At 40.3% G+C, this 27,409-nt stretch overlaps 1 protein-coding gene across 5 annotated transcripts in view; it reads right to left on the bottom strand.

The window, feature by feature from the left end:
* Positions 1-1,052: 1,052 nt before the first annotated feature.
* The window catches only part of LOC124290008 (cell wall integrity and stress response component 4-like), an 81,370-nt gene continuing 55,013 nt past the window's right edge, over positions 1,053-27,409 (bottom strand). The window contains exons 5-14 of one of the 5 annotated variants that reach the window (XM_046726683.1): positions 17,420-17,746; positions 16,932-17,027; positions 16,637-16,732; positions 15,389-15,484; positions 15,104-15,199; positions 14,023-14,166; positions 13,789-13,828; positions 13,330-13,367; positions 12,959-13,044; positions 11,308-11,433 (exon numbers count right to left, since the gene is read on the bottom strand). In XM_046726683.1, the coding sequence (XP_046582639.1) occupies positions 11,407-11,433; positions 12,959-13,044; positions 13,330-13,367; positions 13,789-13,828; positions 14,023-14,166; positions 15,104-15,199; positions 15,389-15,484; positions 16,637-16,732; positions 16,932-17,027; positions 17,420-17,746 (1,046 nt within the window). In that variant the 3' untranslated portion in view covers positions 11,308-11,406. Of the gene's footprint in view, positions 1,169-1,346; positions 1,394-11,307; positions 11,434-12,958; positions 13,045-13,329; positions 13,380-13,788; positions 13,829-14,022; positions 14,167-15,103; positions 15,200-15,388; positions 15,485-16,636; positions 16,733-16,931; positions 17,028-17,419; positions 17,747-27,409 lie in introns of those variants that run through there. The other 4 variants (XM_046726684.1, XM_046726685.1, XM_046726688.1 and 1 more) reach the window with 4 other exon arrangements.

Below are 27,409 nucleotides of genomic sequence, written 5' to 3'. Positions count from 1 at the left end.
TAAATCCCAGGGTTGTGAAAGTCAGACTCAGTGACCTGGTTGATAAGATGACCTTTCATTTCTAACAACATCGACAACGTCATACTGGAGTAGGAATAATTATGTCTGGGTGTCACTACACTACAAACACTGACTGGTGTAAAATCACTTCTAACAACAAATCGGGCGGTGGGGTAGCCTAGTGGTTAAAGCGTCCGCTCATCACGCTGAAGACCTGGGGTTCGATTCCCCACATGGGTACAATGTGCGAAGCCCATTTCTGTTTTCCACCCGCCGTGATATTGCTGTAATATTGCTAAAAGCGGCGTAAAACTAAACCCACTCACTCACTCACTCTAACAACATATCATTCTCGACAATAAAATCGCTAACTGATATGCAATATCGTCTCTACACTGATCACGTCAAGAGGCCTTGTTTTGTATGCTTGTATTGACCAGTGTACTTTGTTCCCATTATGGATGGTTAATAGCTTATAATAAATATTGCAGTGCAATTCAATGACTAAATAGATGTTCGCATGTAAGAGATTGTTGTCATGCACGTCTCTATTCAGATTATTGAGATTCTCTTAAGACGGGTACCTTTAGAATTTATAGGACAGAAACTAACTTCAAATTAAGAAGAACGAAATCCTTAGCAATTGTTACCTGTTGCCAAGTAAACGTTATATCACCGAGGCCTCGCTACACTTTCGCATCAGTTTTCGGTAGAGTAATTACTTTGAGCAAATCGTTAAAACTTCAATGGCGTATCTCATAATAGTTATGACGTTCCAATGATTACAATGTTGTTGTCATTGTTCAAATTTCGTCGTAAGCAATACGTCACAAATAGGATCCAAACTAATTCACATATTATTTTGTATATCTTTGAGTGTTTACTTTCCTCTTTCGCATTTCCACATCGCATTCGCATTATGAAACAACATACACCACCTTTTCATAACGGTTAATACAAAACACAGTCTGACAATCTTGCCGAATGTCAGGTCAGTTTCTAAACTCAATATTTTATGTTCTTCAATGTTTCACCAGTGGAACAGGAACTGAAACTCTCAGAGAGAACTACCTTCCTGTGGTGTCACTGTCTCCAGGTTCGGACGTAGTCTCCATAGACCGGGTCGTTGTTGACGAGGACTGAGTTGACATGACAGGACTTTCAGCACCTGAAAGGAGATTGGTCACTGACTTGATGTTTCGGTTGTTTTCAAACCGCACGTGTCTGTCACTGACATCAGCTTTTGGCTGTTTTTAATTTTGCTGACTATTTACTGTGATGTCAAAGATAATTATCGGAACTGGAATAGGAAGTGAGTACGATATGTAGATATCAGAGAGAATTACCTTTCTGTGGTGTCACTGTCCCAGGTTCGGACGTAGTCTCCATATACCTGGTCGTTGTTGACGTGAAGACTGAGTTGACGTGACAGGACTTGAAACTACTGAAAGTAGATTGGTCGTTCACTTGACGTTTGGGCATATCCCCCTACCTGAGAGACGAGTGTTTATCTCTGTTTATATGATGAACCTACTTCTTAAGCATTAGGCTTGTAGAACGTAGCCATTCTTTTCAGTAGACCTTGTTTTTTTAAATATTTTCCTAAGATACACAGTGAAATTGAAAGAGACCCATGTTCCAAATAGATGAAGTATATTTAAGCAACGATTTGTTCGATAATATCTTAATCCTTATTCATGTTACTTTTGAGGCCAAAAGAAAAACCACTCGCCTTTCGCATAAAATGCTTACTGGTGTTTTTGCTTTTAAAAGCCTACAACCATGAATAGGTAAAACGGTAATCTATAAGTTAAAAGAAAAGTCTCGGGACGATAGTGTAATGGACGATCAATGAGGACGTTACTGTGACGTCATAATACGAAATTAGAATGTAGCTGAAGAATGAGGAAAATGTTATTCATTATTCTGCATAGGCGACGTTTCGACATAGATTTTGATGTCGTTCTCAAGCCAGTGCTTGACAACAGTATTAGAGATCTATGTATATCCATAAATATTGTCCTCATACTTCATCTCCTCAACTTCTAGAATACCAATCAAAGAAGTAAAATGTTGCTGTCATTGTTTGACGATCGTTGTGGATCAGCTATATAGCTACCGCTAACCTTTGTGGTAAGCAATACGTCATAAAATGGCAATTAATTCACGTATTATTTGATATAGATGTATAATACCCAATGTTTGACGTTTTTACTCTCAGCCTGACATTTCCAAATATATCGCATTGTTATGTGCATAATATTAAGTCAAAGGTCGCTCCACATAACACTTGGTATTGTGCAGATATACTTGGTTACAGTTAATTCCAAGTATTCCCATTAGGAAACAGCATACACCCATGATAACATGCATGTCAGAGACGTTACACTTTTTTTCATAATAACATAAATAACAATTGACACAGTGAAACTGTCTTCCAATTATTATGTCTACATAAAGTATTTCACCACTGTAACGACCTGTAAATCGTTCAGTTACAACTCCTACTGTCTGGTCTGACTTCCTATTTAAACTGTTCATGCTCCATTGATTAGTATTTCGTTATCTTGTAGATATCCTGAGTATGATATGTTCATCTGAGAGAGAACAACCTTTCTGTGAAGTCATTGTCTCCAGGTTCGGACGTAGTCTCCATATACCGGGTCGTTGTTGATGAAGACTGACGTGACTTGGGACTTGCAACACCTGAAAGGAGATTGGTCACTGACTTCATGTTTAGGGCATGTTCCTCCTTACCCGTGAGACGAGTGTTTATATCTGTGAATGATGAGAATGCTTATCGGTAATCTGGCTTGGAGAACAGAGCCATTTATTTCAGTCGTTGTTATTACACAGTGAAATTAAAACAGACACAGATTCCAAATAATTCAATATATTTCAGCAAAGATTTGTTCGATAATGTGTTAATCCTTACTCAGAATGCTGTTTGTCTTCAAACATCACGTGTTATGTCACTGACGTGTTTATTAAATCTATTTTTATGCCAATAGATGATTACATTGCTTACACAATTTACTCTAATGTCAAAATATAAAATGAATACAGTTAATACGTCATACCCACCTACACTATGAATGTTGCTTCTCGGGTATATGTTATTGTCGTTTACATACTTCCCGCACTGCCATCCTCCCTGATCTGTAGTGGAGTTGAACCTAAACTCTATACTGTGGACCGTGTCATTGCAGCTCTGTCTGAAACGGTTGATGTTATTATTCCTCCACAGGGGTGGTTGCTTATTACAACTGCCGACCTCATTGCGTAATGACCTTCGATGCATTGTTCTGCAACCATGCAATGTTTCCCACAGAACCAGACGTGATGCTACAGATCAAGGTGAAGTCTTCTCTGTCTGATCTGTTGCTGATAATGGTGAGCTCGTCAGTACAAGTTCAACTGGGAAGCAAAGGAATCATCATTAGAGTTTCGAGAACAGTTTAACCTATATGATGTGTTGGTTGTCATGTATGTATACCATAATCACGCTTATTAGTTTTCACATAACTCCATTTAGATACGTTATCAGCAAAATACACTGGATTAGTGTATGGTATGTTATCCTAAAACACCAGTCCAATAATTAATACCGAGACAACGCATACCATAGTACGTATCCATTAGGAACAATGCTTCAATAGACTTCACACGTTTGTAATCAAACGCTGGGCTTTCCGCGTGACTACCAAATTACGTTAGCATGTTTGTCAATGACTGGGGGACTCATAAGGCGTTGAACTAATTCCATTAATACGGAATAATTATTTGTATGTGTAAGTGTACTTTAAAGGGGTAGACATTTCACATGCATACTCACCGTTGTCTAGCATAGCTCCATGTATAACGCCAATCCACACACAGATCAGTATGTTCCAGATCTTCATAGTAGCGTCACACGTTCCAGTGTATGTCGTCCTATGTATCCTTATTACACAGCGTGTGACGTCTTAGACTGACTTCAAGCATCCACGTCGTATTGGAACAAACAGGGCTCTACAACCATCTACTGGTGTTCTCACAAGTTTCAACAAAATATGGCATGTGTTTCGACACACAGCTATATGCACGGCCAGTATCGTACAATAATACAACCTTTTATATACAACATGACCATGGATGTGAAACGTTATTTCTATACACTCCAGGTATAGTCAAGTATCAATACCCTTCTTTCTTAAATAGTCACCAGCTGACAGTGAAATAGACAAAGCTCTTTATACAAAGGAACTCTGTGCCGTAGTTCAGTTTATGCTGTTTTGTCAACATAACCTATTAGTTCGGTTACTAAACTTGAATACCGGTCTGACTTCTTGTCAATACCCGCTTATCTGTTTCCACCGAGGTATTTTTGCGCAACGAGGGAGTCGTCTCAACAGTTAGAGTATTGTCGTAATAATAACAGGAACATTATGCAACTCATTTACACATGCTATACAACACATGCTATACGGTGCACAACAGCGCATGCTTCTATATCCCGATATGAGCGCCACCTGAGTTGCTGTAAATGAATATCTGGACTGTCAACTTCTCTCATTTACAGGCAAAAGGGTTTCACGGTAAATACAAATTCATATGAGTGGAGCCGCTCTAATGTCAACAGCCATTTATTTTTCTGGAAAAGTGGTTGGTTGTCAGTTGTTTATGTCTATATTCGCTTGATAAAACAACAAAGAAAGGTATATGATACTTTATGGATAATGACTTTATTATGATGATGATGTGACGTTTCATTATAGATGTTTGTTTATACCGTTGTCAAGCAAGAGTTACAAGAGTTGTCACACATAAAGTTTCATACCTTTCTCATTATTCATTAACTTCCAAACCAAACCGTTCGTCCAGAAGGGGTTTCCACAGATTGGTTTGTTTGTTGTTTAACGCTGCACTCAGCTGTATGGCAGCTGTCTGTTAATAAATGCGTCTGGACCAGACAATCCAGTGATCGACATCATGAGTGAGTGAGTTTAGTTTTACGCCGCACTCAGCAATATTCCAGCTATATGGCGGCAGTCTGTAAATAATCGAGTCTGGACAGACAATCCAGTGATCAAAAGCACGAGCATCGACCTACGCAATTGGGACCTACGCTCTTACCTCTCATGGGTTGCTGAAGACCAATTCTAACCCGGATCTTCACGGGCCGGTCAATATACATGTGGGGGTTTTCCCGACTCATGTATATCGACGCCTGTTAATGGTGAACATATGTATCAAGGTACGAGGATGACTGCAAGTGATTAGACTCCCCGTGCTCGCGGCATGTGATATCTCTGACAATGGGCGGTGGGGTAGCTTTGTGGTTAAAGGGTTCGAAGGTCCAGGTTCTACTCCCCAACAGGGGTGTAATATGTAATGTCATTTTGCTGATGTCCCACGCCGTGAGACCGCCTCCGTGATATAGATGGTTAAAGGCGTCAGCCCGGAGAGCGGAAGGTCGCGGGTTCGATCCCCGACCGCGTCGCGGCCTGGTGCTCGGCATTAATGGGTACAACAAGGACTGGTCGGCTCGGAGTCAGTATGCTGTGTCTGAGTGGGGTATTCATGCTTCACTGCGGCATGGTATCTCAGTGGGCTAGCACTATAAAACCAGCTTAAGTCTGGGCTAGTACAAGCAGCCGCAAATACACATAAACACGCATGCACGTCGTCATAAGAGCGAAATATTCTCAAGCACGACGTTAATCCCCATTTCACCCCCAAGTCGTGATGTTGCCAGGATACTGCTAAAATCGGCGTAGAGTTTCCCTCAAATTCTCACTCACTTGATATTGTTTACACAATACAATTCTTCGTATCACTAATTCTTTCTACATCACATTCTCCTCCTTTTTCCTGACAAATAAACAAACGATAAAAGCGCCAATCTCAATTTTGAATAACCGGGTAGCAGGTTGAACCATACACATTGTACAGACAATGTAATAGTATCCTGGCGAGCAAATACTGTTGGGAATCGAAGGCAAATGTTTTTGTTGGGAAATACTGTGAGCAGTGTCAATTTATGCCACTCATATTTATACCTACTCATATCAGCCACTATCTTCCTTGTTTGGGTCATCTGTCACATGTTTGCTTACTCTTGTTGCACTCAGAACATAATAACCTTTGTAGATCACTCTCGTGTGTGTTGCTTCGACTCCGGGACGCAGTAAGGAGTCCTTTCAACACAAGGGAGCTCGAGTCCAAGTTGAGTACACGGCTAATTCAGAACAAAACACGTGCGTGAAATTCCCGCTTCCCGCGTCACACACGTCCCCTCCATCGGCAAAGTGCATTATGAAGCGTGACTCATCACCAAAGACAATCCTGGTTCACTGACCCGTATGGAGTCACGTATGCGGACCCATCATAGACGTTGACCACGACGACATTGTATCATTATAGGCCGTGGGTATGATATCCACCTCAGATACCTTCAGCAGGGAGCCGATTCCTGGCTGACACTCTACCCTGAACGGTTGTCTGCTAGCAGAGGGTGGATTCATTAAACTGTTGCTGAGATGACATTATAACTATAATGAGTACATGAACAGCCTTACAACTTTACAATCGCTATGATTTGTGCTGCCGAAACAAAAGTAAAAACAAAGATTTACCCGCTCATGTGTATTACTCATAACATGGGTGTCATGCTTAATGTTGATGAGTAAATATAACAATATTGTTTTGTGAGACCATTTTGTTATTTATTACACTAAAAGCAGTAAAATAACACTGTACTTTTGTTTGATCATGTCAGTATCATTTCATAGTAAATTGATATCCGACATATTCGTACCCAAAACAACTTAAACCATATTCCGCTGTGAGTGAGTGAATGAGAGAGTTATATTATTTATTATCATATATTATAATTGGACGATATTGCTATTAGTTGACTGATTTGCATTGACGCAGTCTTTAACTGCATGGTCAGTTCCTTATCTCGCGCCTCCAGAATGCTAGTTCGTAAGTTATCAAACATTTAATATTGCTCTGAGGTCTCTAGCGAGCTGTCACTGAGGACTCCTTGTGAACGTGCTGGTAATGATGGACTTCTGATTGGTATCAGTGTCAGTATGACTGCAGGAAAGTATACAGGGATATTATCTGATTTCTGGAGATAAAGTGTTCTGCTGGAGAACCCAGGTGTTTCTGGCAACTAATTCATTATATCAGGTTCCGATTCGTGGTCAGTTGGTGCTTGTATGTAAAGTGATATGTGGAAGTTGCTATATGCTCTTTACATGATCCTGCTATTCATGACCTGTTATCATTTGCTGTGTGTGTGCGCATACAAACTGATAATATAGCTCGCAAATTATGTTTCTAAACGCTACTGTTTCACTTGTACATAATATGTAAATACATGTGTTCTACGGGTGGATAATGTTGCAGAGAATGTGACTGTCTTTAGTTCTTACAACACAAAACAAATTCGATGCGCAAGTTTGACTTATTCGCTATCATATGCAAACGACCATATCAGAAACCATTTGCCAATAGTTACCATAAACTGATATTAACAGATCCGGAGTGATGTGGACTGGAAACACCTTCGGCAGCCTTCTAGCAACTAGGGTTACAACTTTACAATCGCTATGATTTGTGCTGCCGAAGCATGTGCAGTTTTACCTACTGCGTCTGGAGAAAATAAGAAACCATTTAGACATATGCTGTATAGTAATAGGACAGTGGGTGTGTAAAAGAACCAGTAGACCATATTTAGAACGTTAAGAAGCAGTAGAACGTGTGATGCAAAATGAAACAATTAACAAATATTGTGTTTACTCACATTCTCGGAGGTCATAACACGTTGACCGCCTTTCACGAGTGTACTCGTAGTATCTATTCTGGCCGAATTTGCCACTACGAGTTATCTCATAGCTACATCAGTGATATTTTAAAACAAGTTTCACATGTTGGCAAAATAGGGACAAGAAACAAACGTCTCCTGAATTATTGTTCGTTGGAAGACGTTTCTGGTTCAAAAAATATTGCCACAGCAAGAGATATGTTGGTGATTGTGTGTTAAAACGTTTTGTGCATCATCCTCGTCGATCAGATTTGAAGGGGTCATCAAGCGACGATGTCGTTTTGGCCATACTAGATATACTCATTAATGCCTTTTCAAAGGTGAAGATCCTCCATTTTGCATTCCTTGTGATGACACAATCACAGTAAAACATGTCCTGCTTGACTGTATTGATTTTTTCATCACAAGGGACAAGTATTTCAGTGTAAAAACGACGAGGGTTCTTTTTAAGAATGTATGTGTTCGTTTAATCATTGAGGTTTTAAAATAACTGAATTAATTGATAAATGTTGATATGTATTGTTATTAGCATATGAATTGTAATTTGTGAGAATGAATAAATAACGTTGCAGGTAGCAAAGGTATTGTAAGTCCCCTTGGTCCCTTTGGTCCCTATTTTCAGTTGCTGGCGATCTATAGCCCCATTTTATGTTGTAATGCCCTAAATACTATATAATTTTAAGTTATATGCTAGTTTTAAGTCTATAACTGTGATATACTAGTTGTTTTAATGTCCTTTTGGCGACAGATTTTATCAAATATAATTATGAAGTACTTACTGTTTTAGTCACGATACGGTTGAAATATTGCCAAAGTGATTTTAACTCACTTACTCTCTCACTCATCGTTTATCCTCAAGTTCATAATATCTTTATTCACTTATGATAAATACCTTGAACCAGGTGTTATGTGACGAGGCCATGCTCGAGTCATATTTCATTTTGTCTTCCCCAATAAACGTGCCTGTGTTCATTTAGGCTACATAGGGTGTCCAAGAGAAATCCAAACTTTCTCCCATTATGTGTGTGTCATTAAAGTATGAACCCTGATGTTACAAAGGGTTACAACTACAAAAATCCTAGGTTTGTATCCAGATGTATTCCAACTGTAGTATTGCTACACAAGTATATTTGTTGGTGGCCCACTTTCCTGTGTTGCAATATGCTGTGCAGAGTTACATCCCTTAGAAGACTAGAAACCTTTCATTTTACCACACCAATGCTTGTGGTCTCCATTAAAGTATTGAACGTGCACCACAGCATTGCACTACAACTGCAGCACCCACTGGATATCTCGCCAGTGACACAACATACAAGTGGTGAGTGGTGAGTAATATACTCATTTTCAAGTAAACTATGTTGTATCGAGTTAGACACAGTGGCAGATCATCAATAAAACATTAAGAAGGAAATCAGCCTTTATTGTATGCAGATCCACACAAGGAAAGCAGTTATGTTTACAAAGCTCTTACGGGAAAACGTGGAAACATAAATGAGTCAGTGAGTTAAAATTTAGTGTTGCATCAGCATTTTGCAGCCATATAGCGACAAGACCACGTCTATGCATGTTCATAAGTGAATCAGTAATACAATATTAAAATGCAAAGTCGCTATATACATTGAAACATAGCAAAATTATTCAGATCTGTGTATAACACATGCTATAACTATCAATAAAGTGAGCGTTATGTTGTCATGTCATTTAGAGACCATGGCACGCCAAGCGTTATATTATTCTGAATCGCACCATCTTGTGAAGTTATAACATACTATAGTGACAAAGATGTAATCTGCGTTGTAATATATACACGTGTTTATGTACGTTTCATACACTGTTTGTAAATACCAACCTATTTACGAGGATACTTTACAAACATGACACAAGCTGATAGTATGGTGATCTACCTTCAGTTGCTTGCGATCTATAGCCCATTTGTATGGTATAGTGTCCTACGTAGTGTACGTGGTAGTTTTAAACCTTTAACTGTAATATACTAGTTGTTTTACTGTCCTTTGGCGACATATTTTATATATTTTATAAGTATTTACTGTTTTAGTCACGATATGGCTGAAATATTGCCAAAGTGACTTTAAATTTTAACTCAATCACTCACACAATCTCACGTCAAGCGAGCCGTTACGTCCATGTGCGGTTTGTCACCGAAAATACACGGCCAACATTTTCAAGCTAATGTACAAACACTGTCACGTGACCAGCATCACATTTCAAGCGGAAGTCCTATGCCCGGTATGCACAAACATGCACCCGAGTCAACCAGGACCGTGTCCTTCTTTGTTTAATACGCTGGATTACAACATTACGACAGACAGTCGGAATACCGGACTCGTACTCTGTTTTGACCATCTACATGTAGATGATGAGTATATATAATTAATTGCCTGACAAGTCAATGTACAATGCGGAAGTGATAAGGATTACATAGAATACAGATTAGCATCATATAAATAATTACAATAAAGTCTCACATGTCTTGAGTACATAGTATTTTACTTTTTAAATATTTGGACGATGGCTGGCCTGAATTAGTCCCTATAACACTACGATGACATACAACATACCAGGTCACATTCAAGGTAGTTGCAAGGGCTATTTGGTGATTGTCCGATAGTATTCATAATGAGTGCATGTACCGTGCATACAATTTCTCCAACTATACAGTCTATATTTTGTTGTTACCACGAAACGGCTGGTTACAAGGTTACCTTCGATCAGTATGATCGCAAGGAGCAACAATCCTGTTAAATCAAGATCAAATTAAGAGTGCAAATTCAGATTGAGTGCAGTACAAGTAACAGTTACAAATGTATAAACTATGAGCCTCAGATGTTTCATTCATTATATATATTTTTTCAAACTGCGCGTAAAAGTATTCAACATTTCAAGGATGAAATTAGGTCAGGTTGTACCTCACCTTTTCTCTAATATCTGCTATCATCACTTTTTGGCAGTCATTCAAAACCACAAGTTTATGAATGAGTCGGAATGGTACGATGTTTTCAGAAAAAATGTAGTTTTAGATATATTTCACACACCTATGCCCTTCAACCCTTGTTGGGTTTGGCATACACGTCCCCAGTGTTGACATCTTCAGACACCTTTGGATCATCTTGTCTCTTCTTCTTGGGTTTCTTTACTACAGCATATATATCTGAAACTGATGTTTACACAATGAGTTTTCAATGTGCCTCCCATATGTTGGTTTGTTTGTTGGTTGGTTGTCTCACCCGCACTCAGTGTGTAAATAATCGTTTCTGGACCAGTGGTGGTACGCAGCGGTCAAACGTTGACACGCATAAGATGCATCAACCACGTCCACGGGTGTGATGGCCCGGTCCCTTTAGTCGTCTCTGACAACAAACACAGGTCAGCGATGACCATTTCTGACCTGAACAGGTCGTGCCACGCATTTACCTTTATTAATGACTGCATCATGGATAATAAACTAAACAATCGATCAGCCTCACCTTGTTGAACATTTGAAGACCTGCTTTTATCAGGTTTAGCATACAGGTTGTCTACGTCGACGTCACATGACGCACCCTGCTCACGTGGTGTGCACGTGCTCGTAGCTAGCATATCCACACTCGCGTATGCATCTGGAGAAACATTATAATGTTAAAATAAACTCATGGCAAATACCAGTATTCCAGAAAACATATCCACTTATGTAAGTATAAACAAATATTATGATACACTACCGACAAAACTAAGAATTTGAATGCAGCTAACGTTGAGGTGGACGTGTGCAATACCGTGGCGTTGCAGCTGAACGCAACATCCAATCACAATGAAATTCCATTATGCTGCATGAACAACACGTGATGCACGTGCACACAGAAGCTACACTGTGTCTAAGTATTGGAGAACTCACAATCACTAATACAATTGAGGTGAATACACGCTGAAAAATGCCTCCGAGGCAGTATCTCAAATCTCAAATGAACAGACAAATTGGAGAATTGTGGGTCTGATAGAAGGGGGAACACCACTGCGCCACTTGTCCGTATGTTGGGTAAATCCAAAAGTGTAATTTCACGCCTGTGGGACAAGTACCGTCAAACGGGTGGGGCTGCAATGAGACCTGGGCGTGGTAGACCAAAATCAACGGCACCTAGACAAGATGGTCTCATTACATTCATGGCCCTACGCAATAGGTTCAAATCAGCACCTGCTATCAATAGGGAATTCCGTACAATAACTGGACGACGAATTTCAGTAATAACCGTTAAGAACCGACTCTATCAAGCCCGTCTGAAAGCAAGGCGGTCTGTGAAGGGTGTCACCCTGACAGCTCACCATAGGCACTAAAGATTGGTTTGGGCAAGGCAGCATCAGTGACGGGCTTTGCGCCATTGGCGTTGCACCATGTTCTTGGATGAGTCAAGGTTTGCCTCCGATTCACAGATGGCAGAAAACGTTGTTGGCGCCGTAGCGGTGAGCGGTATGCCAGAGCGGCAATTATTGACCATGATCAGTATGGGGGCGGTAGTATCATGGTGTGGGGTGTTATTACACATGACAGGCGATCGGATCTGGTCATCGTTAATGGACACTTGACTAGACAGCGATATGTTGACGAAATTTTGCGTCCTGTCGTGGCTCCACTGGCTAGAATTATCGGCAGGAAGTTTGAATTCCAAGATGATAGTGTCCGACTACATCGTGCCCAAGTCGTCACCGCTTATCTCCGACGAGAGGGTATACAGTCATTAGACTGGCCCTCTAAGTTCCCAGACATGTCCCCAATTGAGCCTCTATGGGACGTTCTCGGCCGGAGGGTCTACGCCAGGGACCCCGCACCCGTCAACCTGGCCCAACTTGGGGCAGCTCTTCAGGTGGAATGGCGGCAAATACCACGGGCAACCATCCGGAGGCTAATCAACAGTATGCCATCAAGGTGTCGTGTATGTGTCGCCCAACATGTTGGACACACCAGATATTGATCTTTACCCCGAAATTGATTTTGTGGACATTTAGAGCAATTACACATTCATTGTCATTTCATCATTTCCTTTATTTTGTCGGTAGTATAGTTAAGACAAAATTATAGAATGGGATCAGATCGACCTTTCAAGTCTTCATTGTAACATTTATAAGAGACATGTTATAAGGCAGTGTCACCTGACATAATGAAGTCATCCTCTCCTGATTTTCAGCTTCGTTGGTAGGGGCGATATCACGTGACCGTCTATACAACTCATTTTCGACTGAAATATACAAAACAACTCATAACAGAACGTGGACTATCAAACATGAAATATTGCAAGGGTAAAGTTGATTGGAGAGACGGGGACGTCAAAGGAGCTCTCATTCAGATAAGTATCGGCTGTATAATACAAATATTTGACTCCATGTAGAAGACAAATACAATATTATCGTGGGAACATAGCATGAGGTCCTGTATCACAGTTGCCACCTGCAGTCTGATTCCAAATTCAGTTATTTTATCATCGAGTTATACAAACAGCAATAAGATGATTGATAAAACATACCCATGTCGCAATTTGCCGCGTTTGGATCAACTTGAGCGCTGGAAGAAAAACTGAAATAACTTATATGGGTGACAAGCAATGTAAATAATCTTCAACAAACAACTTTAAACATTCACATTGCGAGGGAGTGGGAAAAGGAGGAGACGTGTGGAATCATATCTTAGACCCTCTCTGTGTGTGCGTGGAGGATCCGTAAGTAAGTGAGTGAGTTTAGTTTTACATCGCTTTTAGCAATATTACAGCAATATCACGGCGGGAGACACCAGAAATGGGCTGCACACATTGTACTCATGTGGAGAATCGAACCCGCGTCTTCGGCGTGACGAGCGAACGCTTTAACCACTAGGCTACCCCACCGCCCCCTGTGAGTGTGTTCAGATGTGTTTGTGTGTGAATTTGGATGCGTGAGCTTCCATGTTTTGTGTAAAATGTTTGTGTACGTCATTGTAATATACTCACGCCGTAACGTTCGTTTCTCCTTTCATATCTTCCTTCTGATCTGGAAAGAGAAATGTTCGGCGTTATGCTGCACCGTGACCGTTAACAAGATATAACTCTGACAATCGATAAAAGATACCTGATTGTAAACGCACAATATATATGATATTACTTCCAGTATTTAAACTGCCTTTTAGGTTAAACATTATTATTTATGTCTTTGCCAAAATTTTATATTAGCGAAACTTATGTTACATTTCAGTACAAACACTGCCCGTGCTGCTTGTCTTCTCCGTCGGATACACACGATGCCGACGACAACGACGACAAGCAGAACAGCTCCACCTACAGCACCAACCACGATGTAGATGGTGTCTGTATCACCGTCATCTGTAGAGACTGAAACACAGTATAATGCTTGGTCCAGGACACAGTCAGATACAGCTTGTGACGATTGAGGGGGTTATATGTCTGCAGTGTGAGAAAATGTCATGTAAAGGACTCACTGAACATAAGTATCACACACTGGTCCTAGACCTAATAAGGACACAGCTTGAAATGTCAGGGGGAGGTAACATGTGCTACAATACTTTACTTTTACAGTGTTCTGATTGCAGAAATCGCAGGCTGTGACTCACTGACTTGGTTGATAAGATGACTTTGTACCATTTCTAGCAACATCGGGTCATTTCTAGCAACATCGACAACATTACTGGGTGTGGCTACACTATAAACAGAGACTGGTGTTGATGACGTATAACAACATATCATTCTCGACAATCATATCGCTAACTGATATACAATATAGTCTCTACACTGGCCTTGTGTTTGTCTGCATACATTGTCCAGTGTGCTTTGTTCTCCATCAGGTATGGTTAATAGCTGATTACATGTCAATGAGTAAATAGATACTCGCATGAAAGACATTGTTGTCATATATTCGTGTTGCATAAAAGAGTTTCTATTCGGTAGAGTAACTACTTTTAGTAAATCGTTAAAAATGCAATAGCGTATGTAATAATGCTTATGACGTTCTAATGATTACAATGTTGTTGTCATTGTTCAAATTCCGTCGAAGCAATACGTCACAAATAGGACCCAAACTAATTCACGTATTATTTGGTATGTCTTTGGGTGTTTACTTTACTCTTCGCTTAACATTTCCACATCGCATTCGCATTATGAAACAACATTACACAGCCTTTTCATAATGATTAATACAAAAAATACAGTCTTACAATCTTTCCGAATGTAAGATCAATTTCTAAACTCAATAATTCATAATCTTAAATGTTTCACCAGTGGAACAGGAAGTGGAACTGTCAAAGTAAACTACCATTCTGTGGTGTCACTGTCCCTGGTTTGGACGTTGTCTCCATATACCGGGTCGTTGTTGATGAAGACTGAGTTGACGTGACAGGACTTGCAACACCTGAAAAGAGATTGGTCACTGACTTGATGTTTCGGTTGTTTTCAAACCGCGCGTGTCTGTCACTGACATCAGCTTTTGGCTGTTTTAATTTTATTGCTAATTTTGCTGACTATTTACTGTGATGTCAAAGATAATTTTTGGAACTGGAATAGGAAGTGAGTACGATACGTACATATCAGAGAGAATTACCTTTCTGTGGTGTCACTGTCCCAGGTTCGGACGTAGTCTCCATATACCGGGTCGTTGTTGGTGAAGACTGAGTTGACGTGACAGAACTTGAAACTACTGAAAGTAGATTGGTCATTCACTCGACTGTTTGGGCATGTTCCCCTTACCTGAGAGACGAGTGTTTATCTCTGTTTATATGATGAACCTACTTCTTAAGCATTAGGCTTGTAGAACGTAGCCATTCTTTTCAGTAGATTGTTTTAATATTTTCTTAGATACACAGTGAAATTGAAACAGACCCATGTTCCAAATAGATGAAGTATATAAGAAACGATTTGTTCGATAGCATCTTAATCCTTATTCATGTTACTTTTGAGGCCAAAAAGGAAACCACTCGCCTTTCGCATAAAAAAGGTACTTACTGGTGTTTTAAAAGCCTACAACCATGAATAGGTAAAACGGTAATCTATAACTTAAAACAAAAGTCTCAGGACTATAGTGTAATGGACGATCAATGAGGACGTTACTGTGACGTCATAATACGAGATTAGAATGTAGCTGAAGAATGAGAACAATTGTATTCTTTATTCAGTATAGGCGACGTTTCGACATAGATTTTAATGTCGTTCTCAAGGAAGTGCTTGACAACGATATCAGAATCTATGTATATCCCTCAATACTGTCCTCATTCTTCATCTCCTCAACTTCTAGAATGCCAATCAAAGAAGTAAAATGTTGCTGTCATTGTTTGACGATCGTTGCGGATCAGCTACCGCTAACCTTTGTGGTAAGCAGTACAGCCTAAAACAGCAATTAATTCACATATTATTTGATATAGATGTACAATACCCAGTCTTTGACGTTTTACTTCGGCCTGACATTTCCAAATATATCGCATTGTTTGTGCAATATATTAAGTCAAAGATCGCGACATTTAAGACTTGGTATTGTGCAGATATACTTGGTCACAGTTAATTCCCATTAGGAAACAGCATACACCCATGATAACATACATGTCAGAGTCGTTACACATTTTCATAATAACATAAATACACACAGTGAAACTGTCTTTCTGAGTATTATGTCTACATAAAGAATTTCACCTTCTAAACGCAATTTTCCTTAAGTATTTCACCACTGGAACGACCTGTAAATCGTTCAGTTACAACTCCTACTGTCTGGTCTGACTTCCTACGTAAACTGTTCATGCTCCACTGATCAGTATATCGTTATCCTGTAGATATCCTGATTAGGATATGTTCATTTCACCTTTCTGTGAAGTCATTGCCTCAGGTTCGGACGTAGTCTCCATATACCGGGTCGTTGTTGATGAAGACTGAGTTGACGTGACAGGACTTGCAACACCTGAAAGGAGATTGGTCACTGACTTGATGTTTAGTTTGTTTTCAAACCAGACGTGTCTGTCACTGACATCAGCTTTTAGGTGTTATTAGTTTTATGGCTATAGATGATTACATTGCCGACAATCTACTGTGATGTCAAAGATAATTATCGGAACTGGAATAGGAAGTGAGTACGATGTGTACATATCAGAGAGAATTACTTTTATGTGGTGTCACTGTCCCAGGTTCGGACGTAGTCTCCATATACCGGGTCGTTGTTGTTGAAGACTGAGTTGACGTGACAGGACTTGCAACTCCTGAAAGTAGATTGGTCATTGACTTGATATTTGGGCATGTTCCTCCTTATCTCTGAGACGAGTGTTTATATCTGTGAATGATGAGTATGCTTATCGGTAATCTGGCTTGGAGAACATAGCCATTCATTTCAGTCTATCTTATTATTTATAATATTATTCTATACACAGTGAAATTAAAACAGACACAGGTTCCAAATAATTAAATATATTTCCGCAAAGATTTCTTCGATAATGTGTCAATCCTTACTCAGAATGCTGTTTGTCTTCAAACAGCACGTGTCTGTCACTGACGTGTTTATTAAATTTATTCATGCCAATAGATGATTACATTGCTTCCATTTTACTGCATTGTCAAAAATATAAAATGAATACAGCTAATACGTCATACCCACCTACACTATGAATGTTGCTTCTCGGGTATATGTAGTTGTCGTTTACAAGCTTCCCGCACTGCCATCCTCCCTGGTCTGTAGTGGAGTTGAACCTAAACTCTATACTGTGGACCGTGTCATTGCAGCTCACACTGAAACGGTTGATGTTATTATTCCCCATAGGGGGTGGTTGCTTAGTACAATTGTTGCTCATTTGCGTAATGACCTTTGGTGTATTGTTCTGCAACCATGCTATGTTTACTACAGAGCCAGAAGAGTCGCTACAGATCAAGGTGAGGTTTTCTCCGTCTGTTGCTGTAACTGGTGAGCTCGTCAGTACCAATTCAGCTGGGGAAGCAAAGGAATCATAATTAGAGTTAATAGAACAGTTTATGATGTAATCTGTGTCAGTTGCCAGTTATCTTGACGCTAGCCACGCTTATCAGTTTCACATAATACACTGCACAATACACTGAATCAGTGTATGATATTATACTCATACGTCAATCGATAACAAATACCGAGACAACGCATACAATATTACCCTATTGTTAGAATGTGCTTCACACATTGTATTAATTGTACCCGTTTGAGGAATCGTACACGGGGCTTTCGGCATGACGATTGAACGACGAATGATTATCATGTTTTGTCAGATATATGTACATTAAATGACTGGGAGACTCATAAGGCGTTCAGTTACTTCCATTTAATACGGAATGATCATTTGTATGTGTAAGCGCACATTGTGGGGTAGACATGTCACAGGCACATACACTCATACTCACCATCACCTGGCATAGATCCATGTATAACGCCTATCCACACACAGATCAGTATGTTCCAGAACTTCATTGTAGCGTCACACATTCCAAAATATGTCTTAAAATGACTTCAAGCATCCACATTGTATGGAAACAAAACAGGACGGCGACAGCAACTCTCACTACCGTCTACTTGTGATCTCACAGGTTTCAACAAAATATGGCATGTGTTTCGCAACACAGCTACATACATGGCCAGTATCGTACAGTAGTACTACCTTGTATACTGGTTACAACATGACCAGGATGTGAAATGTTATTTCTATACGCAACAGGTATAGTCAAGGATCAATATTCTTTGTTTCTTACATAGTCCACAGTGAAATAGACAAACTCTGTGTACAACAAAATCCTGTGTCGTAGTTCAGTTTATGCTATTCTGTCAACATAACCTAAACTTGAATACCGGTCTGACTTGTTTTCAATACCCGCTTATCTGTTTCACCCAGGTATTTTTTGTGCAACGAGGAAGTCGTCTCATCAGTTAGAGTATTGTCGTATTAATAAAACAGGAACATTATGCAACTCATGTTATAACAACTGTCCACAACAGCGCATGTTTCTGTATCCAGACATGAGCGCTGCTTGAGTTGCTGTAAATGAATATCAGGACTGTCAACTTCTCTCATTTACAGGGAAAGGGTTTCACGGTAAATACAAACTCATATGAGTGAAGTCACTCTAAAGTCTACAGCCATTATTTTTCGGGAAAGTGGTTTGCTGTCAGTTGTTAATGTGTACAGTTTCTTTATAAAACAGCTCCACAAAGAAAGCTATGCTACTTTATGGGTAACGACTTCTTTATGGTATTATGATGTGACGTTTCAGTATAGATGTTTATACCGTTGTCAAGCCAGAGTGACCAGAGTTGTCACCCATAAAGTAGCATACCTTTCTTATAATTCATCAGCTTCAAACCAAACAATTGAGTTGAGTGAGTTTAGTTTTACGCCGCACTCAGCAATATTCCAGCTATGTGGCGGCGGTCTGTAACTAATTGAGTCTGGATCAGGCAATCCAGTGATTACATCATGAGCATCAATCTACGCAATTAGGATACGATGACATGTGTCAAAAAAGTCAGCGAATCTGACCACCCGATCCCGTTAGTCGCCTCTTACGACAAGCATGGGTTGCTGAGCACCGATTCTAACCCGCATGTTTAAGGGACGGGTTTCAATATACACGCTAGACTTGTTCTTACCGACTCACTTTTATATCGACGCCTGTTATTGCTGAACATATGTATGAAGGTACGATGATGACTGTAAGTGATTAGACTCCCGTGCTTGCGGATTGTGGTATTCAAATTCTCTGACAGGAATGGACGGTGGGGTGGCTTTGTGGTTTAAATGGTTCGAAGGTCAAGGTTCGCCTCCCCACATGGGTGTAATGTGTAAAGTCATTTTGTTTATGTCCCAAATTGTGGTGTTGCTAGAATACTGCTGAAACCGGCGTAAAGCATTCCACAATCTCTCACTCACTCATTCGCTCACTCACTCGATATTGGTTACACAATGCAATTCTCCGTATCACAAACACTTTCTACATCACATTCTCACTTTTTCCTGACAGATAAACAAACGATAAAAAGCGTCAATGGCAATTTTGTATGACCGTGTGTTAGGTTGAACCAAATAAATTGTACAAACACAGTAATAGTATTCTGGCGTGCAAACACTGTTAAGAAGGCAATGTTTTTGGTGGGAAATACTGTGAGCAGTATCAGTATTTATGCCATGTTTTACCTCCACTTTTCACCTACTCATATCAGCCAGTATCTTCCTGGTTTGCGTCTTCTGTCACAGTTTTGCTTACTGACCGAGTTTGGTTGTACGCCGCTTTTAGCAATATTCCAGCAACATCACGGCGTGGGACACCAGAAATGGGCTTCACACAATGTACCCATGTGGGGATTCGGACCCGGGTCTTCGGCGTTACGAGCCAACGCTTTAACCACTAGGCTACCCCACCGCCCCGTTTTGCTTACTAGTGTTGCACTCAGAACATAATAAACCTTTTGGGCCAGGCTCCTGTGTGTTGCTTAGACTCCGGGACGCAAGGAGTCCTATCAACACAAGCAGCTCAAGGCCAAGTCGAGATTAATATAAGAGTACACAGCTAATCCAGAACAGAACATGTGCGTAACGACCCCACTTCCTGTGTCACACACGTCCCCTGCCTTCGACATAGTGTAATATTACACTATGTCGAAGGCAGGGGACTGACTCGTGTCAGTTGTAACCTTGATCGAACGAACTTCTGGGCAAGAGTGGCATGACCGTCTTTGAAATCCTGATAAAAAGAACACGCTCGATTGTACCTCAAAAATTGTGAAATGTAAACACCAATGTGAAGATTTTAGGGTCACTGTTACTCTTTATGCATGGATATAAGTATGGAACAGTGAGGCGGTCTCACATGTCTCCTGAATTTCAAGTTCAGGTGGGTAAATCAGTGGAAGGCAATTGGCTATATGATGGTTACTGAACGATATTTAATGAGGAAGCTTAAGTTAGACGTATTGGCCAAATTACATTGTTTCTATTTTGCCAACCCAAGCAGAAATTCTGATTCAAATGCATAAAGAAACAGATTAGCAAGGAGGGGAGCACAGTTGGTGCCCATGGGGATGCCTACTTCTTGGCGAAACGATTTACCCCAAAGACTTGAGTAAATAATGCAGTCGCCCAGGAAGGCCAATACAATTAAGAGACTTCAGAATCCATTCATGAGGGACAATCACATGCATTTTTGTAGTCAATCCAGCACATGGAGAGTTTGCGTTGACATGTTTTAGCCTCTTTCGAAATCTATTTCTGTATTTTCTGTAGAGGTTGACCCTCGCAGCCCCAACATCCCTTCCTCGCTTCCTTTCTCACAGTTGGCACCGTCTGGGTGGCTACGGTGACCGACGTCAAAACTGCTGATGTGGACGTTTCTGTGCTCGCTTACTGTAGAGTTGTAAAACCAAAAGGACACAGTACAGATAATGTGCCTGTACTCATGATTAGTAACACACGGAAAACCACTGTGCTTGATATTCTTGTATTTTGTTTGGCCTATTAGGTCAAAATTCCTGGTGGACTAGTCGGATCAAAAAGCCAATCAGCGTGAACTTCCAAGAACTGATTACAATTCTTTAAAAGTTATATTAACAGCCAAAGAGTATTTCCAGGTGGTCGATAATCCATTATCTTATTATGCAGAGAGAAGACCGTGTGTACGCCGTATGTACGACTTGTGATAACACTAGGCGACATCACACAACCTGTTCACATTGGGTTGTTAGGCTTACCTTGGCTGTCAGCTGGATGTCTTCCTGCTCCAATAGTCTGTACCCGGAGAGTTCGAAGCTCTTCCTGCAGCTTCTGTAGCCGGCCTTCAACAAGCTGCAACATAACAAATAGAAGACGAGTCATCCTACTGTAATCATCTGTCTAAACATCTCTATTCAAAGTGTGTGTGCATGTAAAATATAGCTAAATTATTCTGCTTTGTTTGCTGTTTAACTGAGCACCCAGGAATACTTCAGACATGTGTCAGCTGTCTGCAAATGTGTCCGAACAAGACAGTATAGTGTCTGATATCACGGCCATCAGTCTGCACAGTTGTGATACAACCCGTGAAAGTAGTAGGGAGACTGGTGGTTCAAGTGTCCACCTCATAAATTGACCAGTCATCGGTTCAACGCGTTCATACAGGATTACCTGTAAGTTATTTCATCCACTCAATTTAGTGAGGAACACAACCATTTTAGACATTTGCTATTTAGGAATAGATACAGTAGGCGTGTAAAGAGCCCGGTGACATATTGAAACGGTTAGAACAAGTAACACGTGTGCTGCAGAAACAATTAACAAATATTGTGTTTACTCACATTCACGGAGGTCATAACCCGTTGTGCCACTGCCAATAAAGGGGTTGAGGATATCGACGATGAGGACGATAACCTCTGTGACGAGGCCTGTGCCGGCGCCTCTGTCGTAGGGGTAGCCTATTGAGCTGCCTGGGTTGCCGTCCATTGGCTGCATGGGGTGGCTAGGATCCCTGTGGTCTGCCCTGGCTGGGAAACATAATTGAAAAATTGCGATGAACGATGCGAATTGCAGAAAAAAGACGTAAAAATCGACAAATGTGACAGAGGTGTGAAGGCACCCGTGTTTAATATAGTACGACATAAGGGAGAAACCATTTCAAAGAAGGGATCTTTCTTCTCCTCCTTGGCAATTAGTGAGGCCACAGGTTGACTTAACATTAACCACATTTAAAAAGTCTGAAAGTAATGAATTACAATATGAACAATAATTTAATCAATTAAAATGTAAATATAATACATACAAATCTTTATTTACAGGTGGGTACAAATATGGTGGAGCAGTTGCTTGTGCCACTGTGGATCCAGACCAATATCCTCTAGATTACCAGATAACAGCTCAATATTCACAACAGAAGCAAAGTCCATACTAACAGCTCTTATATATGTTGATAGACATTCTACGTGCGTTGTACGTGTGAGATTGAAATTTCACTGCACACGCTTGTTGATTACCTGGCTATTCTACCAGGAAGTGGTCCCTAAGAAATAGCGAAAAGTGACAACAAAATAATGATCGTTTGTTAAACAACTTTATCATTCGGGTGTCCAAAATTATAAGACAAATCATCAGAGTTTGTCTGTCGATTTCATGTGACTGTGCAAAACTTGGTTTTGTTACAATTATTAGATATTGTGTTAGTGAGCAATTCATCGATCAAAATGAAGTCAAACGGACTATATTGGCTGTATCCTTAAAGGGGTTAAAGTATCGTAACATTATTGTCCCCTTGACAGAGTACGTAAGTCCCAAAACATTCAAAGTTAAACTTTAAACTTACCATTTTCTTTAACGTAATAATTTTGTTATTTTAAATTATGGCTAAATTTTCCTTCAATCGCGAGCGGCTGAAGGGATGGTGTAAATCCAACTAGGGTCCATGCAGGTAGCAAAGGCACTGTAAGTCCCCATGGTCCCTAGTATGGTGATCTACCTTCAGGTGTTGGGGATCTGTAGCCTGTCTATATATTGTATTGTCCCATAAAATGCTATTTGTTTTAACTTAACATACTAGTTCTAATTCTAACTGTGATAATCTAGTTGTTTTACCGTCCCTTGACGACATGTTTGACAATATACACATATTCTTTATCAACGTCAAAATTGTTCTCGTTACGATATGGCTGAAACATTGCGGATGTGACGTTAAGTATCACCCACTCACTCACTCCTCCCCACTCTCACTCACTCACTCACTCACCCACCTCCTCCTCCTCACTCACTCTCCTCTCCACTCCTCCTCCTCACTCACTCTGTCTGTCTGTCTGTCTGTCTGTCTGTCTGTCTGTCTGTCTCTGTCTATGCTTCTGTCTGTCTGTCCCTGCCTCCTACCTATCCTATGCTTCATCAATCCTGAAATCAACTTCATGGGAACCAATGCACACACAATGTATCAACAAATATCTTACTTGTACCTGACCAAGCATGAATCAGCCCCATGTTTCTACACATCGCGGCATTGAGTCAGTGTTGTGAGGCAAGCTATGCTTTTACAAGTTTTTGTAACTTGTGGGCATGTCAGTGTGTTTAAATTAATACGTTTTTAAACGTATTTTCAGCGTGTTGATGAGCGCAAATATATATGAGGTAGCTAAGATAGGAATACCAGTGTAAGGTCGCATATCGCATGTTAGGAGAAATGACATTTTTGACATTGAGTGAGTGGGTTGTAATTTAAAGTCACATCGGCAATATTTCAGCCATATCGTGACCACCAAATGTTTGTATTAATAAAATAGAACTGAAGCAATATAATGATAATATGTACCTGTCAACAAAGACAGTAAAATAACTAGAATATCACAGATTTACATATAAAACTAGCACTCAACCAGAAAACAATATTTCAATACACGATACATTATACAATAGGACTATAGATCGCCATCAGCTAAAGGAAGATAACCATACTAGGGACCATGGGGACTTACAATTTAAAAAGACACATATGCTACGATTAAAGAAAGTTAGTGAGTGAGTTTAGTTTTACGCCGCACTCAGCAATATTCCAGCTATATGGCGGCGGTCTGTAAATAATCGAGTCTGGACCAGACAATCCAGTGATCAACAGCATGAGCATAGATCTACGCAACTGGGAACCGATGACATATGTCAACCAAGCTAGCGAGCCTGACCACCCGATCCTGTTAGTCTCTAAAACACAAAACTCCCGATCTCTTTGCGGTCCTTAGACACCCAGACGACGTGTCCGCTGGTTTAGAACGGGATATAATTTGGTTGTTTATGAATGGTAACGGTTGGTTTTAACATGGCTTTGAGCAATATTTCACTTGTGTTGCATAGGAAACTTCTGTTATAACGACGGATTTAAATGCATATAACGTTATAGGGAAAAATACAGTTTGAAACATGCGTTAGTTCATTGTAAACGTATTCGATATACACCATAGTTACCCTGTGCCGCCATGATGTCAGCAAAGCAATAAATGATTTAGGCCTTAGAGTTATTACCACCTTGGAGACATCCTCGAGCACGGGTCTGGTACTGACAAACCTGGAAACAATCAGGTCGAATCCAGCCAATCATTGTCGTTGAGCTACCTAAGGGTCGCAACCCTCCACAGCGAATCCTAGCGTACAATACTACTGATCTATCCGTACATCAGGTCGTATGTAGATATGGCTCCTAAATGGTGTTCCTTTCGTCAATTATGGCTGGCATTGATCCCGTATTCATCAAAGCGAAGTTAAAACGCTTATTTCCTCGCAGCACATAAACGAATTGGCATCATTGCAACCAGGATGGTTTGACCTCCAGCTTTCGTTTGTCCCTCGAGATCCCTCAAGTGTATAACAAGCTTAGTATTTGTATGTGTGTATGAATATATACTCTGCGTAGAGAATATTCAGCAGAGTTCATAAGTATTATTCTAGTGAGAAATAATTCGGATGTTTGGTATGTTTGGAATTGTGGAACATAATTTGGAACGCTTTCTCAATGACAATCAATTTACAGGAATACCATGTAAATATAAGCAATAACATATGCATCAAAACAGTAATACAACATTAGGGTCATGGTTACAGTACGCTTACTGTAACCCCCTAGACATCTGCGTCTGAACACAGGTAGGGACAATCATTATGAGTATTGGTATGAATTCTCTCCAAATCACTGACTGACTGACTGAGTTTGGGTTTACGCCGCTTTTAGCAATATTCCAGCAATATCACCGCGGGGGACACCTGAAATGGGCTTCTACTCATTGTACCCATGTGGGATTCGAACCCGGGTCTTCGGCGTGACGAGCCATTTGTTGCTTTAACCCCAACCGGGATTCAACCGCCCCTCTCCAAATCAACAACGATGGTACGAATGACAACACACTTACACTTTTTGAACCGGGTTAACGTTTTTGAATGATGTTTAAAACTGGTATTCTAAACTACGGAATTATTTAACACATTTGTTAAGTTAAGTAAATCCGGGATTCGGCTCCACAGCCTCAGAGTCAGGCACCTATCGCCAGCACACAAAGTCAGCCGCCTAACCCGCTCAGCTACCGCGATTTAACAAAAATTGATGTCGGACAACTGTGAGTCTAGACTCGGACTCTGTGTACCCCTCTGATAATATAAGGCACGGCTCCCACGGCCGAAAGCTATGAAGACGCAATGATTTAGATGGTCAGATGTACATTATTCGTCCACTTTCTAAATGGCAATTTGTATTCACGACGAATTATTGTTCGTCGGAAAACGTTTGTGCTTCAATAAATATTGCCACAGCAAGAGATATGTTGGTTATTGTGTGTTAACACGTTTGTGCATGGGGTATTATCCTCATCCATATCTCTATTCAGTTATGATAAATACCCTGTACCAGGTGTGATGTGATGAGGTCATGGTCGAGTCATAGTTCATTTTGTCTTCCCCAACAAACGTGCCTGTGCTCGTTAGGGCTATATAGGGTTTCCACGTGAAATCCAAAGTTTCTCCCATTATGCGTGTCAGTAAAGTATGAACTCTGATGTTACAGAGGGTTACAACTACAAAAACGTTTGTATCCAGATCTGGAATTCCGATTCTAGTATTGCTACACATCCATGTTTGTTGATGGCCCAGTTTGCTGTACAGAGTTACATCCCTTAGACTGACGACCAGAAACATTTCATTTTTACCACAACAATGCTTGTGGACTTCATTAAAGTATTGAACGAGCACCACTTCGGGTTTTCTTCTCAAACCAAACTTACATCATGTGATATAACTGCACATCTGTTCAATACAGCATTGCACTACAACTCCAGCACTCAATCTCGCCATCGACACAACATACACATTATAATTTATCCTTTGATCCGTAGTTCTGTAACTTCCCATTCCAGCCACAAACCACCATTATCTGTCGTTACCTTTATGAAGGCAAATAATAAAGTTTCCGCGTATTTCATTCTGATGAACCAGAATGGTGAATAATATATTCATTATCAAGTGAACAATGTTGTGTCGTGTTAATCGCAGAGACAGAACTCAAATGAAACATTACGAAGGAAATCAGCCTTTATTGTATGCAGATCCACACAAGGAAAGCAATTATGTTACAAAGCTCTTGGCAGATAACGTGGACATTTTATAAATGAGCAAGTGAGTTTAAAGTTAGCGTTTCACCAGCACTTTGGAAGCCGTAGAGCGACAAGACCAAGACTATGCATGTTCACAAGTGAATCACAAATACAATATTAAAATGCAAAGTTATATATATTCAAACATAGCAACGTTATTCAATATAAAAAGTAAAAAAGAGTTATTCATAACTGTTTATAGCACGTGCTATAAATGTCAATAAAGTGAGCGTTACGTTGTCATGTCATTTAGAGACCACGGCACGCCAAGCGTTATATATTCTGAAGAGCACCATTTTGTGAAGTCAGGACATTCTAGGGGTTAAGTTGTAATCTGCGTTCTAATATATACACGTGTTCATAAACGTTTCATTCACTGTTTACAAATACCAGAGTGGGATAAATTACCAACGTATTTACAATAATGACACAACACAAGCTGACGTCATGCGAGCAGATGAATTCTCTAGAAACCGTTACGTCCATATGTGGTTTATCACCGAC

The sequence above is a fragment of the Haliotis rubra genome, unplaced genomic scaffold (assembly GCF_003918875.1).
Source record: "Haliotis rubra isolate DU_JTF1 unplaced genomic scaffold, ASM391887v1 Scf454, whole genome shotgun sequence".
Lineage (NCBI taxonomy): Eukaryota > Metazoa > Mollusca > Gastropoda > Lepetellida > Haliotidae > Haliotis > Haliotis rubra.
Note: the sequence above shows the minus strand (reverse complement) of the source record. Positions and strands in the feature narration are given on the sequence as shown.